The 21480-nt window shown below is 36.4% G+C and overlaps 1 protein-coding gene across 2 annotated transcripts; it reads left to right on the top strand.

Moving 5' to 3' along the window:
* Positions 1 to 1378: 1378 nt before the first annotated feature.
* On the top strand, positions 1379 to 10712 carry LOC127622942 (uncharacterized protein C19orf47 homolog). Of its 2 annotated transcripts, XM_052097132.1 has the most exons (8): positions 1379 to 1412; positions 5002 to 5089; positions 5566 to 5680; positions 5819 to 5900; positions 6068 to 6181; positions 8287 to 8430; positions 8750 to 8826; positions 8938 to 10705. In XM_052097132.1, exons 1-8 carry the CDS (start codon positions 1394 to 1396, stop codon positions 9457 to 9459), a joined length of 1161 nt encoding a protein of 386 aa, XP_051953092.1. In that variant the 5' UTR covers positions 1379 to 1393; the 3' UTR covers positions 9460 to 10705. The 2 variants fall into 2 exon arrangements, with proteins under 2 accessions (XP_051953092.1, XP_051953093.1); XM_052097133.1 differs by lacking the exon at positions 6068 to 6181 and having other exon boundaries at positions 8938 to 10712.
* The last annotated feature ends 10768 nt before the right edge of the window (positions 10713 to 21480 follow it).

The raw sequence follows: 21480 nt of genomic DNA, 5'->3' as shown, positions 1-21480 counted from the left end.
ACTCTAAAATGATTGCTTACGGAAATGCAAAGTGTTGGTTAAATGATACTGTATTAGTGACTTTGTGGTCTTCCACTTTGCAAGAACTCAGAATCAGCTGCACAATCATGAGAGACAATTTTCAAGCTATGATTATCATAGGTATTTTCAAATTCACAGTGCTTTGAGTTGACACAGCAGAATGCAATATATCAGATACTCTAGGAGAATCATGTAGCAAATCAGCTGAATTGTGTGATAAAAGTCATTCCTTAATGCTACAGTGTCACAGTGAAGAATAGAGACATTTTAAGGTTGTAAAAGTCTGTGTCCCTTGGCTCAATGTGCTCGAAAGGTAAATTAATGCACACTGAAAATTGCCAAATATAAATATAGTGAAATATAGTGATCATGGTCTAATGTTATAAACCACTTGTTAAAAAAAAAAAAATGAGGGCTGATCTGTTTCAGATAAATGTTTGCCTTTTTTTTTATTTTTATTTTTAGGGGAAATTAAAGATAGGTGTAATAAGAACCATTGCAAAATATTTCAAACTGAAAATAATATGGTGCTTTTTCAACACTGATTGTCTTTGTATATTCTTAATTAAGAACGCAGATGACAGTCTTGCAGATTTCTTTCTGAAAGGAGTGGACTCATGATTTCTTTAGAACCCTGTTGAATTATGTAATTGCGGTTTTATATCCTGTCTCTTTTTACCCTTTCTCCATTTTATGCTATAATTCTAGCCCTTTAAGAGAAGGGGAAGGACTTCTCATATAGTTACATAGACTGAAAACTAGGTGTCCTATCTTAAAATCTTTGTATGACGTCCATTTTTTTCTTGTAAAGAAAATGTCTACCAAATAAACATATTCACAAAGATTTACTGCTTTTTTCTAAACATATCTTGACAATAGTATGATTAGGTACATCATACGCATTTCTCACACCTGTTTGTTGTAGTAAGAAATTAAATTAATGGAACTTTACTGCACTCTAGTGGATAACATAAACGTAGCACGCCGAGTTGTAAATTCAGTTGGAAATTAAGCTTATAATTAAAAATAAAACATTTTAAAAATGGCTTAAGAGCTTCTTTTCTTGACCCAGTTGTCCATATGGAAACAGTCAATGATAAATCTACGTGTCCTTTACTCTCCTAGGTAAAATACACTTTGACTTTGGAAACTTCCGTATATCAACAGCCTTTCAGCTGTTATGGTACTACTAATTACACGCAAAATGACCTAATGGAGCAGCATGGAACAAAATTTTAATTGAAGCATGTTTTGGAGCCACTATAACCTCGGTCGGGTAGATTCGGAATGTTCGGTCAGTCGATTTGTTCCGAAGACGGAGAGGATGTGACGTCACAAGATTTCCGCAACGCGTTGGTTTTTCCTTGGGAAGATGGCGACCGTCACTACAGGTAAGAGAAAGAAATGACCCTCGTGAGTGGAATGTGGTCACTATATGTGCTCACAATGCGGCTTAAATCAGAATTTAGCTCTTAGTGACGGAAGTTTTGAGGTGAATGTCTTGTAGTGTAGTCATCACGAAGCGCCAATGTACATACAATACAATGGCCGTGTTCTGTCGGGACTACGGTTAAATTAAACAGCCCCAAGTCTCGTCTTTAAACATTAACTGTGGAATGTATATCACACAGACTCAGTTTCGCCTATCATATCAAAATATCCAGTGAAACATGTTTGTGCTGTAGTTATTTTTAATTTTTTTGTGTTTTATTGACTGTACTCGGTTTCGCCTTGAGGGACTTCTGTTTTACAACAAACACTAACAACTCGTCTAAATTTGTATTAGCCTAGTAACTTATTATATATATATATATATATATAATTTTTGTTATAAGGTTTAGATGTTCACAAACCATTGTGCATTTTGTTCTGAAGGCATTTAAATGGTCTTCCGAAATGTAAAAACCCCTGTACAGTCATTCACTCAAAGTGATTGTCCCTTGACTCTTTACAAACAATAAGTTACGGGAAGCCGCGACAGTATTCACAAAATGGCACAACTTCGAGTGCCTTACTACTTTTATTAAAATGGTTATAATAATTAATAATAAAACCAGCATTTTTTCAAAAAAATTAGAGTACGTTTCTCTTCATACAGTTCAAACTATCTTTACAACGGTCTAATATGAATATTGCTTATATATATATATTTATAAGTATATGTAATAAAATAAAAACATAAGATGCATTATTCCGTTATGCTTCCTGACAGTAAACAGAGTGTTGCCATGTAACAAAAATAACGATCAGGTGAGGTCATCGTGTATAAATCACTGCTATTGACTAATCAACATCCGGGGCCGCAACTTTACTATCCTGTTTTATAAAAGTGTAATACATAGTCATAATATATTTTTCTCTGTGGATGAGTCTGAATTGTAAATGTGTAACACTATAGCCTATATTATTTCCATCTTATTTCGCAACGCGACTGCATTTCGGCGAATGTGAATCTGCTATTAACCGCAGTGTAAATAACTAGAAGATTATAATACCAGAGTTAGTGATGTGGGATTATAAACTATCACACAACCACAGGATGTACAGCAGAATTATGTGCCAAAGACGGATAATTTTCTAACTTCAGCATTTATAGTAAAAAAGTAAATAATTCACTTGTTGCTGTGTGTTGTATTGAAGAGACGGTAACAAAATCTGCTTTACCGAGATCGTGACGATGCAGTGTTTCTTGTTTCCATGTAAACCTCCAGCTATATGTACTTGCATAACCTTCGATGATGCCTTTATTTATTTCAGAATCAGCTTTATTGGCAAGTATTCTTACACATTCTAGGAATTTGGTGACAGACGCTTCCAGTGTACAAACAATACAACAAGACCGAGATAATAATAAAAATAAATAGAAAAAAAAAAGTTAATAGAAAATGTAAGTATGTATATATAGAAATACACAATAAGACTAATATATATATATATATATATATATATATATATATATATATACACACACACGTATGTACAAATACATATCTGTTATGATGCAAGAGAATGTAGGGTAGAAGAGGTAAGATATGTTGGATAAATATAAATAGACTAAGCTGTGTATTGCACATAATTATTACTCAAGGGGGCATTTTTAACTGTTCATGTAAATTGTTCCGGTGCTAACGGTTCTGTTGCTCAGCACTTTGTAGTGTCGGCCAGAAGGCAACTGTTCAAAAAGGTAGTGGGCTGGGTGAGTGGGGTCCAGAGAGATTTTACCAGCCCTTTTCCTCTCTCTGGAAGTACAGATCTTGAAAGGTGTGCAGGGAGCAACCAATATATTTATTTATTTCCAAAGGTGATGTTTTATAAGCAAAAATAAAAGCGGGGAAAATTCACAGATTACCGATATGGTGGCTAATATAGTTAATTTTTACGCTGGAATGAAAACAGAACTTTTCTATGTGGATTGTGCACTGATATGACTGTGCAAAGATACTCAGAAGGCTTCTTTCTTGAACAAATATTTTTTATCAAAGAATATTTGTCAACAAATTCTAGAAATGAACACTGAGAAAATACCGAATAAATAAAAATACAATAAATAGCTTAATAAACATTAGTAATGTATGCTAAGCATCAGTCAGTTGCTGACCATTTTAGTAAATAAAAATAAAAATACAATAACTAGCTAAATAAACATCAGTACAGTTTAGTTTTAATCAAATGCTGACTATTTTAATACTGCCAGTCAATTAGGGGCAGGTCGTAAAACAAGAAGCACAGTTTCTCAGCATTTACACCTGTCGAGTCAAAAGATATACAGGGGCAGCAGTGTTCCACAGTAGTCTGCTGTACAACTTCAGGGGAAATTTTCAACGGTGGAAAACCAGACTTTTAAATATGACATTTTATAAATGCAACGACTTCAATTGTTCAGTTAAAGGGGGTACCAAACTGTGAATCCTGAATAAAACAGTTTGTTGAATACATGTTTAGATATTAGCTTACAATCAGCTGACAAGCAATGAAAGTAGCTAAGTTATGTTGTCACAGAGAGTAAAAGATGGACTTTATTTACTTTCCAGCATTGCGTCTCACCAACTAGGTAACAACATAGCGTGAAATCAACACTTAACAGACACATTCCACCACCGCACCGTTGTCTGTTGAGCCGCAAAAACCAATCTGCTTAACTTTCAATCTGCTGCATTACTGACTGCAATGACAAAACTATAGCTGGCTAACGTAGCAAACAGATGTGACAAACATGTTTGTCAGGGACAGGGTTAACGTTATATTAGTTATATTGTAAAGGGATAATGGAGTCATTGTTTATTAAATGTCCAATATATATTTCACAATCTAGTTAGCAGCTTACCGAGAAGACACCCCTTAACTCTGCCCTGTCTGCAGGGCCACCATCAGCTCTGTAAACAATGTAGTTGGAGTATGCTGTGCTGGACAAACTATGCTATAACACCAATTCAAGCATTGTTTTCTGTATTATATGTTCTGAAAAAAAAATTCAATAACTGTGCATAGCAGTAAACATATACGCTGATATGATATATCAGTGAAAGGCTAATATTGGCTGACCAATAAATCGGTTGAGCACAAGCTATATATAATAGCTGGAAGTGGCTGACACCGGAAGTGGTCCACATTCAATGTTGCTAATGCCTGTGACCTAGTTTTGCTGAAAAATAAAGTGGATAGGCACACTAATATTTGTAATAATTACACATATCTTGTGTCTTAACTATATATTGAAAGTATTTTTTATTTATTTTGGGAACCAGCCCTGAGCAGGAAAATTGATTTACTGTAACTAGACTCATAAAATAACACTCAGCTGCTCTGGTTGGCCATATGTTCTGTTTTTGTCATGCATGTTGACGAAGATATACTACTGACCTCCTCTCCCTTTTTTTTAACATTTATTTTACAGCATAAAATCTTGCACACATGTTTCTTTTTTATTTTAAATGTCAGTTTAGAATGCATATAAACACCACATTTTCATTGGTGCTCTAGCCACCTCAGAGTGGATCCAGTTCTTCAAAGATGCTGGGATCCCCCCTGGACTGGCTGTCAATTATGCTGTGTCATTTGTTGATAACAGGTAAGCATGACATTCTTAGAAAAAAATACCATTTCTTTTACATTTGTCAGAAAATGTACTTTGTATAATAAAAATATTTGCCCTTTTGAAATTAATTTTCAGTAGCATTTTTTTACTTGGTTGCAGGGGCATTTTCGATCCATTTAAAAGCAAAGTGTGTCATTTAATCAATTAATAAATTTTTGTATATACATTTTCAATATAAATAATTGTGTCTCTTAACCTTAAAATCACATTAATATCAAATACAAAAAGAGCTGTAAATAATGCACAAAATATCAAAACACAATAATAAATGATCTGCTAGTTGTTTTCCACATTAGTACTAGGTTAAACTTAGATCACCATTTTTGACTCAGGATTTTTTTTGTTCCATTCCTGGAATGTGAATGGGCAACATTTTAAAAAACAGGGTATTCATATAGAGCACATCATTATTTGTGTTACCAAAGATGCTTAAACTGCTATCTGCTCAGGATCCAGAAGAACATGCTCATGGATCTCAGTAAGGAAATAATGATGGACTTGGGTATCACAGTCATCGGGGACATCATATCTATTCTCAAACATGCCAAGCATGTGTATAGACAGGTGAGGTCACATTTGATTTTGATATCAGGGTCTTTAAATGCGCCCAAAACTGAATTTTGCCTTCTTGGCTTTCACTGTGCATGGACATGCTTCATTATTCTACATATTAACTACCCTTCCTTTTGCCTCTTAATGCAGGATATGTGTAAAATGACAAGTGAGGCTATTTCTTCTGGGCAGACTAGTGTACAGGCTGAACTGAGACGTACTGCTAACACTCGTAAGTATTATACATGTTGTTTTCCACATAAGTACTTAAGCAGCAAATGTGCCACATTCTCAGTGTACGGTGTTCCTGCAGTGCTGTTTCTAGTTGCTCATACAGGAAGTGATTTATCTTTGGGTGGGCTGAAGCTGTAGCTCTTGCAATGTTCATGTTCCCGATAGCTGCCACACGCATGATTGCTAACGCATTGAGCCGGGACTCCCCACCAAGCACACCCGCTCGGCGGCCTGACAACCGAATATCAGTGACGGTCTCCAACTCGAGTGCCAAAACAGGTACATATTATTAGTTGAAAGGGATGTTTTTTTTAATGGCATAAATAAAAAAAACTCTTTACTACTGTTTTTAAAAAAATTTCATACAAAACTTTGTAAAACATTATTTAAAAAATGAATATTATATTTTAAATGGAAGATAGCAGTTTCTTCTGATTTATGTTTTGTCATCAAATTTTTTGAATTTATTTGCACGTGAAGAAATTGTTAATATATTAGGAAGGAAATAACTACACGCAATAGTCCAGCAACCATGGATGGCATGTCCACATTAGCGATCACATTTACTCAAAATATACCGAATCAAACCAATTGTACATACAGTGCACAGTGAATAAGACTATAACAAAAGGGTAAAATGGAAAGGAGGTGGTGGGAGCCAGACGAAACATAAAAATAACTTTTAATCAGAAATTAAAACATAAAGACAAAACACAAACGCACACACTGTTGCTGCATGTGGCTCTCTCCCGAACTGCCACGTCCCGCTGCATTTATACCTCTCCTCGGCTAATTAGCCCGATTGGGGGCCGGGCGTGCCTAGTCATGGCCCGGCCACGCCCTCCACGTCACAAGACATTTACTTATAGCACATGTGAAGCGCTTTTACCTTGAAGTTGCACCAGAGACTATTTAGCAGAGATGGGCCAATTCTATTAAAATTAATGGGAGAAATTAGAACCCCCAACTGCAGCCAACCCACCTTTTAGATACAGACATTACCTGTCAATCAACTCAAGAATGCGCATTAGCTATAAAAGCTTTTTTTGCCTAATCTGAGGTAAAGAATCACTATTTATGATATCAGTGTTGTCAGATTTTACTGCTGATTTAAAATATGTTCTTTAATCTTCATCTTGACCAATCGTTTTGGAGATTTCAGTCTTTCCCCATTCAAGTTGAAAGGAGCAGCACTCGCATGACTGGAAATAGCCTCCCAAGAGCATTCCAAACATGGCCGACAGTGGACTGACTTGCTAGAAAGACTTTGGTTGCACTCACTCGATCATGTGGATCCAGCGAACAGCAGCAATCTCTTGACAGTTTAAACAGCCTGGATCGCCTGCTTAGATTGTGACCACTGACCATCATGATTTGTGAATCAGTGGAACTTTTGACCCTAAAGTTTTGATTCTGGCTCATAGAATGTACTTTAGGTGAGTGCTCGAAGGGAAGAAACCGCTGGATCTGTTTAAATTAGATATCTGATTATTTGCAAAATGGTATATAATAGAAGTTTTATTGATATTTGCCTTTTTTTATTAGAAAAGAAAGTTAAAAGTGACAGGGAACTGCTGAGGAAAGGTTGTTAGTCGAATAATCGTTCTGCCTAATTATTCGAATAGTAAAAATACTTCGCAAAAGTTTTGCTTTTGCTGGCCATGTGTACAGTGAGATGCATGTTAAATCCTGAACACAAACTAAAACTGGCAGTTATAACATAATTCACTGGGTGGCGCTGTTGAGTGTTGACACAAGTTGATCACATGTGATGAGCAAACGGTTCTGTCATTCAGTATGTTCAGATGGACCCATTGTCTGCCATTTATCGGACAAATTGATTGTCCTGCTCAAAACTCACCCTTTTGAAATAATGATTATCTATCTGGCTTGTCAGGATGATCAAACAGAACAAAGCGGCCCACACTGTTTAATTTTTGGGGGACATCAACCTACAAATTACTTGTAACTGTCTCTGCATATTAAGATGGGATAGGAGAAAGTTCATGAATGAACTTCCAACCTCCACACGATCTGCTGATACCATATCAGCATTCAAGAAACAGCTGAAAACATATCTGTTCTGCAAGCACTTAACCAATCCACACTAAATTCACTTACTATTAAAAAAAATTAATAAAATCCTTCTCTCTCTCTTTCTTCTGCGCTAGCTTCTATACTACAACAGCAACTTTGAGAACTTTGCAGTTTGATTCTGAAGATTTTTTTGACTTTTGTATGACTAATTGCTTATGTTCCTCATTAATAAGTTGCTTTGGGTAAAAGTGTCTGCTAAATTACTAAATGTAAATATAAGTACATTCATATCTTTTAATGGAAAATTATAAATTTATAGTCTGTGTCTCTTTGTTTTCACCTTACAGTGCCCAACCAACCAGCAAAAGAAAATGGGTTACAAGTAAAGCGCCGGAGGGTAACTAAAGAAATTGAGGGGAAATACATCATAAACATGCCAAAAGGCACAACAGATCGCACCCGACGCATCCTTGAACAGCAGGCCAAGAAAGGTGCCCTGTGATAGTGTATTTGTTGAGCCATCGTATTTACATGCGACTGCTGTTTAAAATGGCGAAACCTGTTTGCAAATTTGCTCTCAACCATGAGCAAGTTTGCTGGTTTTGTTTAATTTTTGTCCTGTTCATATACTGTAATCTCATTCATTGTTATGTGAAATACTTTTTTTCTATACGTGTTCCACTTTTATTGTGAGTATTGAAGACTTTAGAAACTTTCTATAATTTGAAATATTGAATGCATGCTCAACTTGAAAATGTACAGTTTGTACAGTTAAGATTAATGTTAATTTATATTATCTCATTGCCACAGCCAAGGTTCTAAAGCGTACCTCAGTGTTTGATAGACTTGGGGCAGAGTCTAAGGCAGACACCATTACAGATAATAAGGTGAGAATTTATAGTGATATTATCCATCAGATAAACACAAAAGCAAAAATCCATCGTGAAGACATTTATTATTTTTGAATCTGTGCATTTCTTTCCCTGTCTGTTCTGCAGCAGCCCACAGGTGTGTTTAGCCGACTTGGAGAAGCAGATGAGGAGGTTGGGGGAAAAACTGGAGGTCTTGCTGATAGTTTTGATGATGATGAAAGTGATGGTGAGGGGTCAGTGCTGCAGTATGCAGGTGTCCTGAAACGACCCCCTCCTTCCTCCAAAAAAGAGACTATATCCAACAAATCTAAACCCCTCACACTACGTCGACTAGGAACGAAGTACAAACACCCCCCATCTGAAAGTACACCACCTATCTCTTCTTCAACCTCCTCCAAACAGGAGGGAACACCCAAACTGGGTGTATTGCAGAGACTGGGCATGGCTCCCTCAGTCAACCCTACCTCTTTAGTCAGTCAGTCTGCAGATACTCAGGACAGTCGAGTTACAAGTAGCAGAAGCAAGGCCCAGGGCAGCTTTGCTCTGGCCAGCTCTAAGGTCAGCAGTAGTACAGGTGACTGTCATGGGGCTCAGATGGACGTTGGGGAAGTCAGTGTATTTAAGAGACTGGGTGCCAGAAAACACTAATGCAAAGAACTCCTGAAAAGGGCACCCATTTTTAGCCCACTTTCCCCTTTTTAAATCCTATTTACCCACCTGAGCTTCACATATGGCCCCGAATTTCTACATGAGAATGTAGAGTGGAGAAGCTCTATGACGTCTCTGTTCTTTATAAAGTGCTGTACCTCATGCATGGTTATGATTCTGGTGCTAGATGGAAAAAAGGGACAGCTGCAATATCAGGTATTTTGGTGTGGAATGAAACCCTGAAAGCTGCATACCTGTTGTCCTCATATCTGGTTATAAGAATCAGTCTCTATCCATCATTCCGACTTTTATAGCTACTCTCCAGAGTGAAATTATTTTGTCCTTTTTTCTGAAATTATATTGCATGCCACCAAGCGTTGGATGCCTGACATGTTGATTTTCATTATAGAAGCCAAGAGACCTAATTGAAAGCATGTTCTGTGTTCAACACAAACACTTACGGTTTAAAGATTCTTCCATAAATATGGTCTAGTATGCTCTTCTTTAACCTTCATTTGCCTCCCTGATTTTATATGATATTTATAATCAAGTCAAAGCCTTTACATTGCTTAAAACTGCACATAAGCATTACAATTAATGCGCCTTATGACCTCAACTGTTGAAGACACGAATCAGCAGCATATTAAATAGCCCCTGATATCAAATTTCCTAATTGGAAATGCCATCTAGTGGAGCATTGCAATTTTAAGTGTTAGTAGTTAAGCAGAGCTTAAATAATATTGGGAGTTACATGATGTTGCCAAGCTGCACACGTGGAGTTGGACCCTTGTGTATTGTGTAAGTTTTTACCCCTTTATACCATGCTCAATACAGCAACCAATTGTCATCCTATTGTAATGGGAATTCACCTGTATTTTTTATGTCATCGCTCACCTGTTGTTATATATATTATTTTGAAACATCTCAGAAGCAGAACTTTGTTGCATTGTACAGATTGAAGAATAATACCAGAGAGAAACATCTTTTTGTCTTGGGAATGGATTGAATATAAAAGTTAAAACCCAAAAGTCTTGCTTTACTTTTTTTTTTGTTAAACACTGGTTGTTCTAGCTTATTCTTATGACATTCCATGAGTTTATTTCAGAAGGGTTTTTGTAACAAATGTCATTATAACCCCAAATAAATTTACAAAAAGATGCATTGCACAAATGAAAGACATGTATAGCCACAGTTAGCACTACATACTGTACATTTGAATATTTAGGCTGTAAGAAAGTTTGAGTAGAGCAGAAAACAAACCGTGAGTGCAGATCTGCCTTCATTTTAGACTGATAATTCATTCTTATGAGGCTTTTTCATTTATAATTGGTTTTAATTCACCTAAAAATAAAAACTCTCTAATTTTTTACTCAACCTCATGCCATCCCAGATGTGTATGACTGACCTCGGCTAAACAAAGATTTTAAAATATTTCAGCTCTGTACTGTAAATCCATACAATGCAAGTGAATGGTTACCAGACTTTTGAAGCTATAAAAATCACATAAATGCAGCACAAACAATCCATTAAACTCCAGTGGTTAAAGGTGTACTTTGGACTGGTGGATCACACAACAGCAGGGTTCCTAATCCTGGAATTTTGCAATGCGGTTTTTCGTCATGGGTAACGTCACGGAAAATTAGACAAATCCTTAAATGTCCTGGAAATATTTTAGTAAAAAAAAAAACTGTTGCTAACAAGGATTTTGTTACATATACAAAAACATGTTAAAGATCTCGACTCGGAATAGGAGTCAAATGCACAAATTAGAATTGATTTTATCACCGCATTGTAAAACAACAGTTTTACAACGGTTAACTGTCATTAACGAATCCATCACATACACTGTGTGCTCATCTGCTGTAATCTCGAGAAGGGTCTGGCTGCAGACTGTAATCTCTGCTTTGCTCCAACAAAATAGTTTTAATTATCGATAGAAAGTACAAAAATGCGATTTTATTTTCGTTCTAGCATTGCTGTTGTTAACACAAATAAAATAAGTTACATATTTTAGACAAGGGTGAGGGTCAGACCATGAATTTTTTTTTTGACAACGAATTCACACACTGAGTTGGGAGCGTGGTGATTCTGCCTTCATACCGCTGGATGTGAATTAATTTCAACAACAACAACAAAAAAAAAGAAATAAAAAATAAAATCAACAATCGGAGTCTATTAAACCACAGTTACCACGTGTAGTAGGCCTATTCAAAAAACATGGACAGACTCTATTGAAGAAAAAATGCAGAATGTCATGGAATATTACATATTTGGACGAAAATTAATGTTTAAATGCACAATTAATCAAATATAAATTGTGATATGTCCCAGTGTGACATTGCTCAATTCTGTGATTTAATTGAATAAATATATAATCTGCAAGCGATGCACGCTTCAAATAGAATGTGGGAAGCAGCCGCTCATACACTGAAAACACCTCATCATGTTCATCATGTGCGCTCGTGTGTGTGTGTGTGTGTGTGTGTGTGTGTGTGTGTGACAGAGCAGAACACACTGAAGTGTGCAGCACATACAGACTATATATTTATGTTTAATTAAATCACAGTTTTACAGGGATTAATAATCACAGTGTGCCACGTAGCAAACTGCTTATCTGGAGGTGAGAAACTCCATGATTAAAGCTCTATTTAAATGGACCCATGTGTATTTATTTAAATTACACTTTTAGGGCACTTTAAAATGTCCTGTAAAATTGTGCCTTGAAAAGAGTGGGAACACTGTCCTGCTTATACCATAATTCTGGACTATACTTTTGAGTTGGTCTCCATTGTTGTTTGTAGTATGTTGTGTTAGATATATTGTTTGGTTTGCTTGTTTTGTCTTCAAGTAATTTTCTTTTTGAGCCTTGGCTGAACGTCCTATATAAATGTTGTTAATATTATTGCCATTATTAGTGGTAGTAGCTCCGTCAATTGTATGACAGTTTCATGTGCTGTCATGGCAGCGCCCATGAGGGGGCGATCCACACCATGTCAAATTAAATTAAAGCTTTTATTGGGCTTCTGATATGATCACATGTGAGTGTACATAATTTTCAACATACTTCTAAAAATGCTGTTCATGCACAAAACGTTGTGCCCCTTTAAATCCATGTCTTCAGAAGTGAAATGATAGGTGTGGGTATGAAACATCGATTTTAAGTTCTTTTATTTACTATAAATCTCCACTTTCACATTCTAAAAGTGAAAGTGGAGATATCATATGTCCATCACTATAGTCTTATGGTGTACATTTATGCAGCATTTATGTAATTTTTGGAGCTTCAAATGTTGTGTTCTGCAGAAAAAAAGAAAGTAATTATCATCTGGGATGGCATGAGTGTGAGTAAATAATGAGAGAAAATTCATTTTTTTAGGTGAGTTATAAGTGGATGGCCACTGAAGAGACTGTATGAAATTATGTTTATTAGAAATATTTTATTGATTTCTTCTAAAGGATAGCACAGCAGATGAGTCAGTAATCATCAGAACCTCAAAACATATGTTGTAGAAAATGAGAGAGAGAGAGATTTGGCTATAGAAAATGTAACATTTTAATTCAATTCTGCTCAAATGAATGAAATGACTTGAATAAAGATTTGTTCATTTTGCTGAATGAAACTCAAAGATCCAAGTCAGTAAAATGATCCAATCTTCCCATCACTACTAACCGCATCCACAACAACACATCAATGCCTACATTACCTTATCACTTCTGTAGCCCTGCCCAGTAGCTGTGAGCAGTGAGATGGCAAGAAGAGAGCAGGTCAGTCAGAGAGCAATAATAAAAGCTGCTGTTTACTGTCATGTCTTAAAGGAGAAACAGCACACAAACTTAGCGCTTCTGATAGAGGGTCAAAATGAAGATGGAAAATGATCAGGTTACAAATATATGACTGATTTTTTTATTTATTTTTTTGTGCAAAAAACTTAAATAATATTACAAGTGAACATCAAGGAACATTTGAATAATGAAAAAGACATGTTATGACCCTTTTAATGCTGCCTCAGTGAGTCCAGTAATGCTATTTTTTATTTTATTTTAGCCTATGGCCCAATGACGTGACGTGCAATTTTGATGTCCAAACCCCTTTATGATGTCAAAATAAGGAAATGTTTAATAAAAAGCACATTTATTGAATCTATTGATCTCTGTTTATCAAATGATATGAACATATATTGAGGGTATTACAAAGTGTAAGAATTGTTAGACATTATAGTCACATAATGTCATACCGGATAACTGTCAAACAAAAAAGCCAAACAAACTGTAAAAAATCTAATAAACCCTAACATCTCTGCCACAGGCATTATTGTATGAGTCTCGACAACAATATATTTAAATATTACAAAGACTATGACATCCAGTTGATTGTTATGCTTTGGAGCATTCTGTCCCAAAACTGGCCGTCAGCCAATGTCATCCGGGATAACAAGAAAACTGGAGCAATTTTATTGTGAATTTTATTTTGGCACGATGTGAGACAGCATGCTACACAATCAGGAAGACCCTGAAGGACCCCCAAACAATGGTGAAAGGTAAGTATGTTTTTTATAAAATGTGTTTAATTACCCTTTTTCCTCACTAACACACTATGTAGTAAAATCCTGTGTCATATGGGATAACGCTAAAATAACATATATATAATGTGGATTTTATGTAAATATGTTTATTTAGCATGAATTTTAGTTGAAGGTAAAGGTTGCAGATTTCTATAGGTTGCCAAAAATACTGCCTTATTAAGATTTAAACTGAGTTTTGTCATACCGGATAACAATTTTGTCATATAGGATAACAGTTATTTTCTGTTAGCCCATAATGCCATCTGTTATCTTGGATAACATGTGTTTGACAATATATTCTTATACAGTTTTCAGCTTTAATTTGTATAATTTCCATTCAAATTGTGATATTAACATATCATTAACATTGTTTAGTTGAATATTAGCAAATTATATAATTCATAATAATATTAAATCACAATTACATTTAATTATTGTCCAACCTGTCATATTGGGGAATCCGCCCCTTTAAGAACAGGCCATCCACTCTAGTGACATCATCATGCATTTTTTTCCTCTCTCTTCAGTGGCGGGAAATTCAACTGAGGTGAGTGAGTAGCTTAAATTCTCACTGGAAAGAAAGACACCATGACCAAAGGAAAAAATAAGCAGCAGCACAGAGTGCTCTTAAGGAATCTGAAGGAACTCCACAGTATGTACAATGAAGAGGTGGGGAAGGAGTTAAAAATGTCATACAGACAGTTTGTGTGCCTGCGACCCTTCTTTGTGACAGAGCCAAAAACAAGAGATCGCAACACCTGCGCTTGTCTTGATCATGAAAATGTTAGGCTGCTTGCAGAAAAGCTGTTCCATAGTGGAGTTCTGGGAACATCAAGCACATCTTCACTTCTCTCACATATAGCATGTGATCAGAAGAAAAAGGATTGTATGTATCGCATATGTCCACATTGCTGCTACTCTGAGATAGAGGTGACGTTACCCAAAGACAAAATCTCAAGGGAAACTACAAGGGAAAACAATGGAGAAGAGAAAAAGTAAACAAAGATGACAAGGTTTACACCAACTTTGTTAAGAAGGTGGAAACAGGGTCATGGGAAGAGCTTGTTAAATTCTTCAATCAAGCACTAGATTTGCTTACAAAACACCACTTCAATTGGCTTCATCAGCTGGAAGAATGCAGAAAGCTCAAAGAAAACCTCAGTGACACGGAGGTAGTTGTCCATATCGACTTCTCTGAAAATTATGGATGCAAGGTAAGCACAGAGATCCAGGCTTTCCATTTTGGTGGAAGTCGAAAACAGGCAACCATACATACCTGTGTGGTATACACAAAGCAGGGGTGCAAGTCGTATGCCACCATCTCAGACAGCCTCCGTCACGATGAAAGAGCTGTCTGGGCACACCTTGAACCAATCTTTAAAAAAGTGAAGGAGGAGAACCCAACCATAAAAAAAGTTCACTTCTTAAGTGATGGCCAAGTGACACAGTACCGAAATAAAAATAACTTTTATCTTCTGAGCACAGTTCCTTTCCTTTGGGGATTTGATGAAGTCACATGGAATTTCTCTGAAAAATCCCATGGGAAAGGGGCCCCTGATGGAGTTGGAGGAGCCATGAAACGTACTGCTGATGCCTTCGTGAATATGGGTAGAGACATCCAGACCCCAGAGGAGAACAGCTCAGCAATAGATCACTTCTGGATTCCAGAGGAGGATGTGACCAGATATGATGAATCTGTACCAAGTAAGCTCCCAGTTGTAAGGGGTACAATGAAGTTACACCAAGTTGCTGCACAAACCCCTGGAAAGATCACCCACAGAGAATCACGTAGGCCGATACAATTTTTAACTACAAAATATATGTAGGCCTACTGTATTTGTTATGTTTCATACATATATCTTTTACATAGAACACATCTGTGACCAACTATATAAAGAAAAAAATAGGGAAAGTTTTGCATGCAATTTCACTGTCATTTAATTCATAACCTTTGAAACAGACTCGCCTTTGTCATTAGTTGTGAATTGGTAAAAGAAATCTAAGAAATGTTAAGCTTTATTGGGATCGATAGTTTTTCAGTAAAACTAAACGTTTCATCACCCAGGAGTGCAATTTGCACTTTGATCTGGGAGCTTATTCAAGGACGCTTGTTTACGTTTCATAAACAGCTGTTTAGCATGTCTCTCTGCCCTGTGGCCTGTTATTCAGTAGTGTAGTCTCTACGGCATATGTATGCCCAATTATCTTTCTTAGGATTTTGCGTATGCCCACCTAAAATAAGTGATGATACGTACTATAGTCGGCAGAACAACAAGTAGTCTTAAGATCCGGAACCATTTCAGTCTAAAAACGCGATGCCACACCACCGTTGCGTGAACTGTGTTTTTATTTATTTATTATTTTGGTAAATATTATTTTAAAAAAGTGTACAGAGATTCTCACTTAACGGGGCTGCGGGAGCGCAACTGATGACACAGGCAAGACAGACAGTTTGACTAATCTGATCCACCAATCAGAACGTTCATTTCAGACGCGATTGGATATTTGCTAATCAATCATCTTTTCAATTTCAGAAAGGGGCGGGAGTAACCATAATTTGCGCTGTAAATTTACTTGCCTGCTAAACGTAAATATATACACGTCACTACTCATTCTTTATTAGAATTTTCTTCATATTTGAGAATAATAGTAAAGTCATCACAACTATGGAATAATAGATATGGAACTATGTGAATTATGTTGTGACTAAACAATTCCAAAATAAATCAAAACTGTTATATTTTAGCATCTTTAAAGTATTCACTCTTTGCCTTGAATTTGCAGACATGTACTCTTGACATTTTCTCAATCAACTTCTTGAGTATCACCCTGGGATGCTATTTAAACAGTATTGAAGGAGTTCCCATCTATGTTGGGCACTTATTGGCTGCTTTTCTTTATTATATGGTCCAAGTCATCTATTTCAGAAACTTTTTTTTTTTAATTAAATACAATTTTAGTTTGTAATTATATGGTGGCACAATTATATTTTTGTCTACAAAACTCATTTCAAACATTTAAGCATACGCCTTCAGATAAAAAAAAAGTAAGATCATGAGAAACATTTCAAGCAAGTGACCCCTAACTTTTGAACGATATAGTGTGTATATATATATATATATATATATATATATATATATATATATATATATTTTTTTTTTTTTTTTTTTTTTTTTTTTTTTGCAGATGCTGGAAAAATGTGTGCCTTTTACTGCTGACTGTGGTGCCTTCATATCATACTTTTATATAAAATAATTTAAGTTGATATTTCTAAGTAGGAAAACAATTTCACTATACACAGAATAGTACACAATTAAAAACAAACAAAAAAAACAACATTCATACTTATGTGATAATACAAGATAAAGTGTTAACGTGAACATTATTACACACATTAGCTACAATGCTTAACAGTTTATTGCATATTATCTATGTATTAGTTTATTAATTAGAGTAATTTTCATAGTAGCCTAATGAAAAGAACATTAATAAGACCTATACATTTAAATACATGCTATTTAACATCAATGGGGTTCCGGTCTGGAGATTGGGCTGGCCATGACAGGGTCAGTGGTCCTCCATCCACACCTTGATTGACGTGGCTGTGTGGCATGGAGCATTGTCCTACTGGGAAAAAAAAGTTGGGGAACACTGTCAGAGCAGAAGGAAGCAAGTTTTCTTCCAGGATAATTTTTTACGTGGCTTGATTCATGTGTCCTTCACTAAGACGAATCTGCCCGATTCCAACCTTGCTGAAGCATCCCTAGATCAGCACAGATCCTCCACCAAATTTCACAGCTGGTGAGAGACACTATGGTTTGAAGGACTCTCCAGGTCTCCGTCTAAACAGGTGATGATCTGGGGGTGCTTCAGCAAGGCTGGATTCGGGCAGATTCATCCTTGTGTATGATGCATGAATCAAGCCACGTGCAAGGTTATCCTTGAAGAAAATGTGCTTCCTTCTGCTCTGACAATGTTCCCCAACTCTGAGGATTGGTTTTTCTAGCAGGACGATGCTCCATGCCACACTGCCAGGTCAATCAAGGTGTGGATGGAGGTCCACCGGATCAAGACTCTGTCATGGCCAGCCCAATCTCCAGACACGAACCCCATTGAAAACCTCTGGAATGTGATCAAGAGGAATATGGAAGACCACAAGCCATCGAACAAAGCTGGGCTACTTGAATTTTTGCACCAGGAATGGCATAAAGCCACCCAACAGCAATATGAAAGACTGGTAGAGAGCATGCCAAGATGCATGAAAGCTGTAATAAAATCAGGGTTATTCCACCAAATATTGATTTCTGAACTCTTCCTAAGTTAAAACATTAGTAGGCCTACTGTGCTGTTTAAAAATGTATATGAACTTATTTTCTTTGCAATATTCGAGGACTGAAATCACTGCATTTTTGTTTTTGTTATTTTGACCAGTTGTCAATTTCTGCAAATAAATGCTCTAAATGACAATATTTCTATTTGGAATTTGGGAGAAATGTTGTCAGTACTTTCCAGAATAAAACTAAAATTGTCATTTTACTCAGCATACTTAGCATCATTAGTACATCCAGAGAAACTGATAATTTTGCAGTGGTATTTTAAATTTGACCAGAGCTGTATATATTTTTAATTCTTCAGACACTACTACACCACTGTTAGTCCAATCAATGTTGCGCTTATAATAATAACTAGATTAAAAGTTTGAGAACAAACTTTAAGTTGGCTTGTGAAAGTTTGGACCAGAAAGTCTGAAGAAGTTTAAAGTAGTTTGAAGTTTAAATTAGTTTAAAGTAGTTTATAGTTTAAAGTAGTTTGAAGTTTAAATGAGTTTAAATGAGTTTAAAGTAGTTTATAGTTTAAAGTAGTTTATAGTTTAAATGAGTTTAAAGTTTAAATTAGTTGCTAGATAGATAGATAGATAGATAGACACTCAGATAGATAGATAGAGATAGATAGATATTTACCCTCAGATAGATAGATAGATAGATATTGACCCTCAAATAGATAGATAGATAGATAGATAGATATTGACCCTCAAATAGATAGATAGATAGATATTGACCCTCAGATAGATAGATAGATAGATAGACAGACAGATAGATGCTAGCACGCTTTTAGCATTTTTTAGTACTTCACTAGGTGATGCTATCATGTGTTAGCGTAATGCTAGCACGCTTTTAGCATCTTTTAGCACTTTGTTTGGCGATGCTAACATGTGTTAGCATGATGCTAGCGACGCTTTTAGCATGTTTTAACACTTCGCTTAGGCGTATGCTAAGCATGTGTTAGCATGATGCTAAGCATGTTTTTAGCATTTTTTTGCACTTCGCTAGGCGATGTTAACATGTGTTAAGCATGATGCTAACACATTTTTAAGCATGTTTTAACACTTCGCTAGGCGATGTTAAGCATGTGTTAAGATGATGCTAAGACGCTATTAGCATTTTTTAAGCACTTTGCTAGGCGATGATAAAGATGTGTTAAGCATGACGCCAAGACGCTTTTAGCATGTCTTAAGCACTGCTAGGCGATGCTAACATGTGTTAAGATGATTTTAAGACATTTTTAAGCATTTTTTAAGCACTTCGCTAGGCGATGTTAAGATGTGTTAAGATGATGCTAGCGATGTTTTTAGCATGTCTTAAGACTTCGCTAGGCGATGCTAGCAAGTGTTAAGCATGATGCTAAGACGCTTTTAAGCATGTCTTAACACTTCGCTAGGCTGATGCTAACATGTGTTAACATGATGCTAAGACATTTTTTGCATTTTTAAGCACTTCGCTAGGCGATGCTAAGATGTGTTAAGCATGATGCTAAGACGCTTTTAAGCATGTTTTAAGCACTTCGCTAGGCGATGCTAAGCATGTGTTAAAGATGATGCTAAGATGTTTTTAAGCATTTTTTAAGCACTTCGCTAGGTGATTTTAAAGATGTGTTAACATGATGCTAAAGACGCTTTTAAGCATGTTTTAACACTTCGCTAGGCAATGCTAAGATTTGTTAGCTTGATGCTATCACGCTTTTAGCATTGTTTAAGCACTTCGCTAGGTGATGCTAAGATGTGTTAAGCATGATGCTAAGACGCTTTTAGCATGTTTTAAGCACTTCGCTAGGCTGATTTTAACATGATGCTAAGCACATTTTTAGCCTTTTTAGCACTCATGAGTCAATGCTAACATGTGTTAAGCATGATGCTAAAGATGTTTTTAGCATGTTTTAAGCATGTGGCTATGAAGATTTTAGGTCATTACTTTTTGGCTGCTTGATAAAAGAAATCCTCTGAGGGAGAGAGAGAGGGAGAGACACAGGGCTGACAGGCCCTTTTTGTCTGTGTGTGTGAAAATGTCAGTTGAGATTTAAATTTCTGAACATTCCAGCAATGTTAAGTCAATGGGAGTTTTTTCCGAGTTTGATCGCCATTTTTAGGAAAACCGTAAGTCCGATCAGTTAGAAAAGATATAGCAACCTCGAGTCAGACCAGTTTGAGTGTCTGTGCCGAGTTTGGAGTATGTGGAGTTAAAGCTCTAGGAGGAGTAGCGTATAGAAATTTCACCGCTAAGAAGAATAATAATAACTAGATAGGTACATTTCCTGAAGAAAATGTGAGTGGTGCTTGCCGTGGCAAAACTCGTCAAACAGCATGTTATAACTTGAAAAGAGAAAAAATTATGGTCATAAATAAATCAACCCAGAAGTCTGTACGATTTTCTGGTGCAGAAATATGTGATTTGTTACTCGGTTGCTAGGGTAAGCCCATGTGGTTGCTATGCAGTTACCAAGGTAATACAATACATGGCTCCTTTCCATCCTGAGTGAAATAAGTCAACCCGAAGTCTGTAGTGTTTTCTGGTGCAGAGATATGTGATTTGTTACTCGGTTGCTAGGGTAACCCCATCTGGTTGCTAGGCAGTTACCATAGTGATACTAATGAAGTCTCCTTGCCATCCTGGTTGAAATAAGTCAACCCGAAGTCTCTACGCTTTTCTGATGCAGAGATATGTGATTTGTTACTCGGTTGCTAGGGTAAGCCCATCTGGTTGCTAGGCAGTTACCATAGTGATACTAATGATGTCTCCTTGCCATCCTGATTGAAATAAGTCAACCCGAAGTCTCTACGCTTTTGTGATGCAGAGTTATGTGATTTGTTACTCGGTTGCTAGGGTAACCCCATCTGGTTGCTAGGCAGTTAACATAGTGATACTAATCAAGTCTCCTTGCCATCCTGATTGAAATAAGTCAACCCGAAGTCTCTACGTTTTCTGATGCAGAGATATGTGATTTGTTACTCGGTTGCTAGGGTAAGCCCATCTGGTTGCTAGGCAGTTACCATAGTGATACTAATGAAGTCTCCTTGCCATCCTGATTGAAATAAGTCAACCCGAAGTCTCTATGTTTTTGTGATGCAGAGATATGTGATTTGTTACTCGGTTGCTAGGGTAACCCCATCTGGTTGCTAGGCAGA

Source organism: Xyrauchen texanus, chromosome 29 (assembly GCF_025860055.1).
Source record: "Xyrauchen texanus isolate HMW12.3.18 chromosome 29, RBS_HiC_50CHRs, whole genome shotgun sequence".
NCBI lineage: Eukaryota > Metazoa > Chordata > Actinopteri > Cypriniformes > Catostomidae > Xyrauchen > Xyrauchen texanus.
The sequence above is the reverse complement of the archived record's forward strand: the minus strand, read 5'-3'. Positions and strand labels throughout refer to the sequence as shown.

Excerpts from the sequence above, each read along its gene's own strand:
- LOC127622942 (XM_052097132.1), top strand. Across the intron at positions 5,090-5,565 it reads GTGTCATTTGTTGATAACAG|GATCCAGAAGAACATGCTCA; the intron begins GTAAGCATGACA and ends CTATCTGCTCAG. Across the intron at positions 8,431-8,749 it reads TGAACAGCAGGCCAAGAAAG|CCAAGGTTCTAAAGCGTACC; the intron begins GTGCCCTGTGAT and ends TCATTGCCACAG.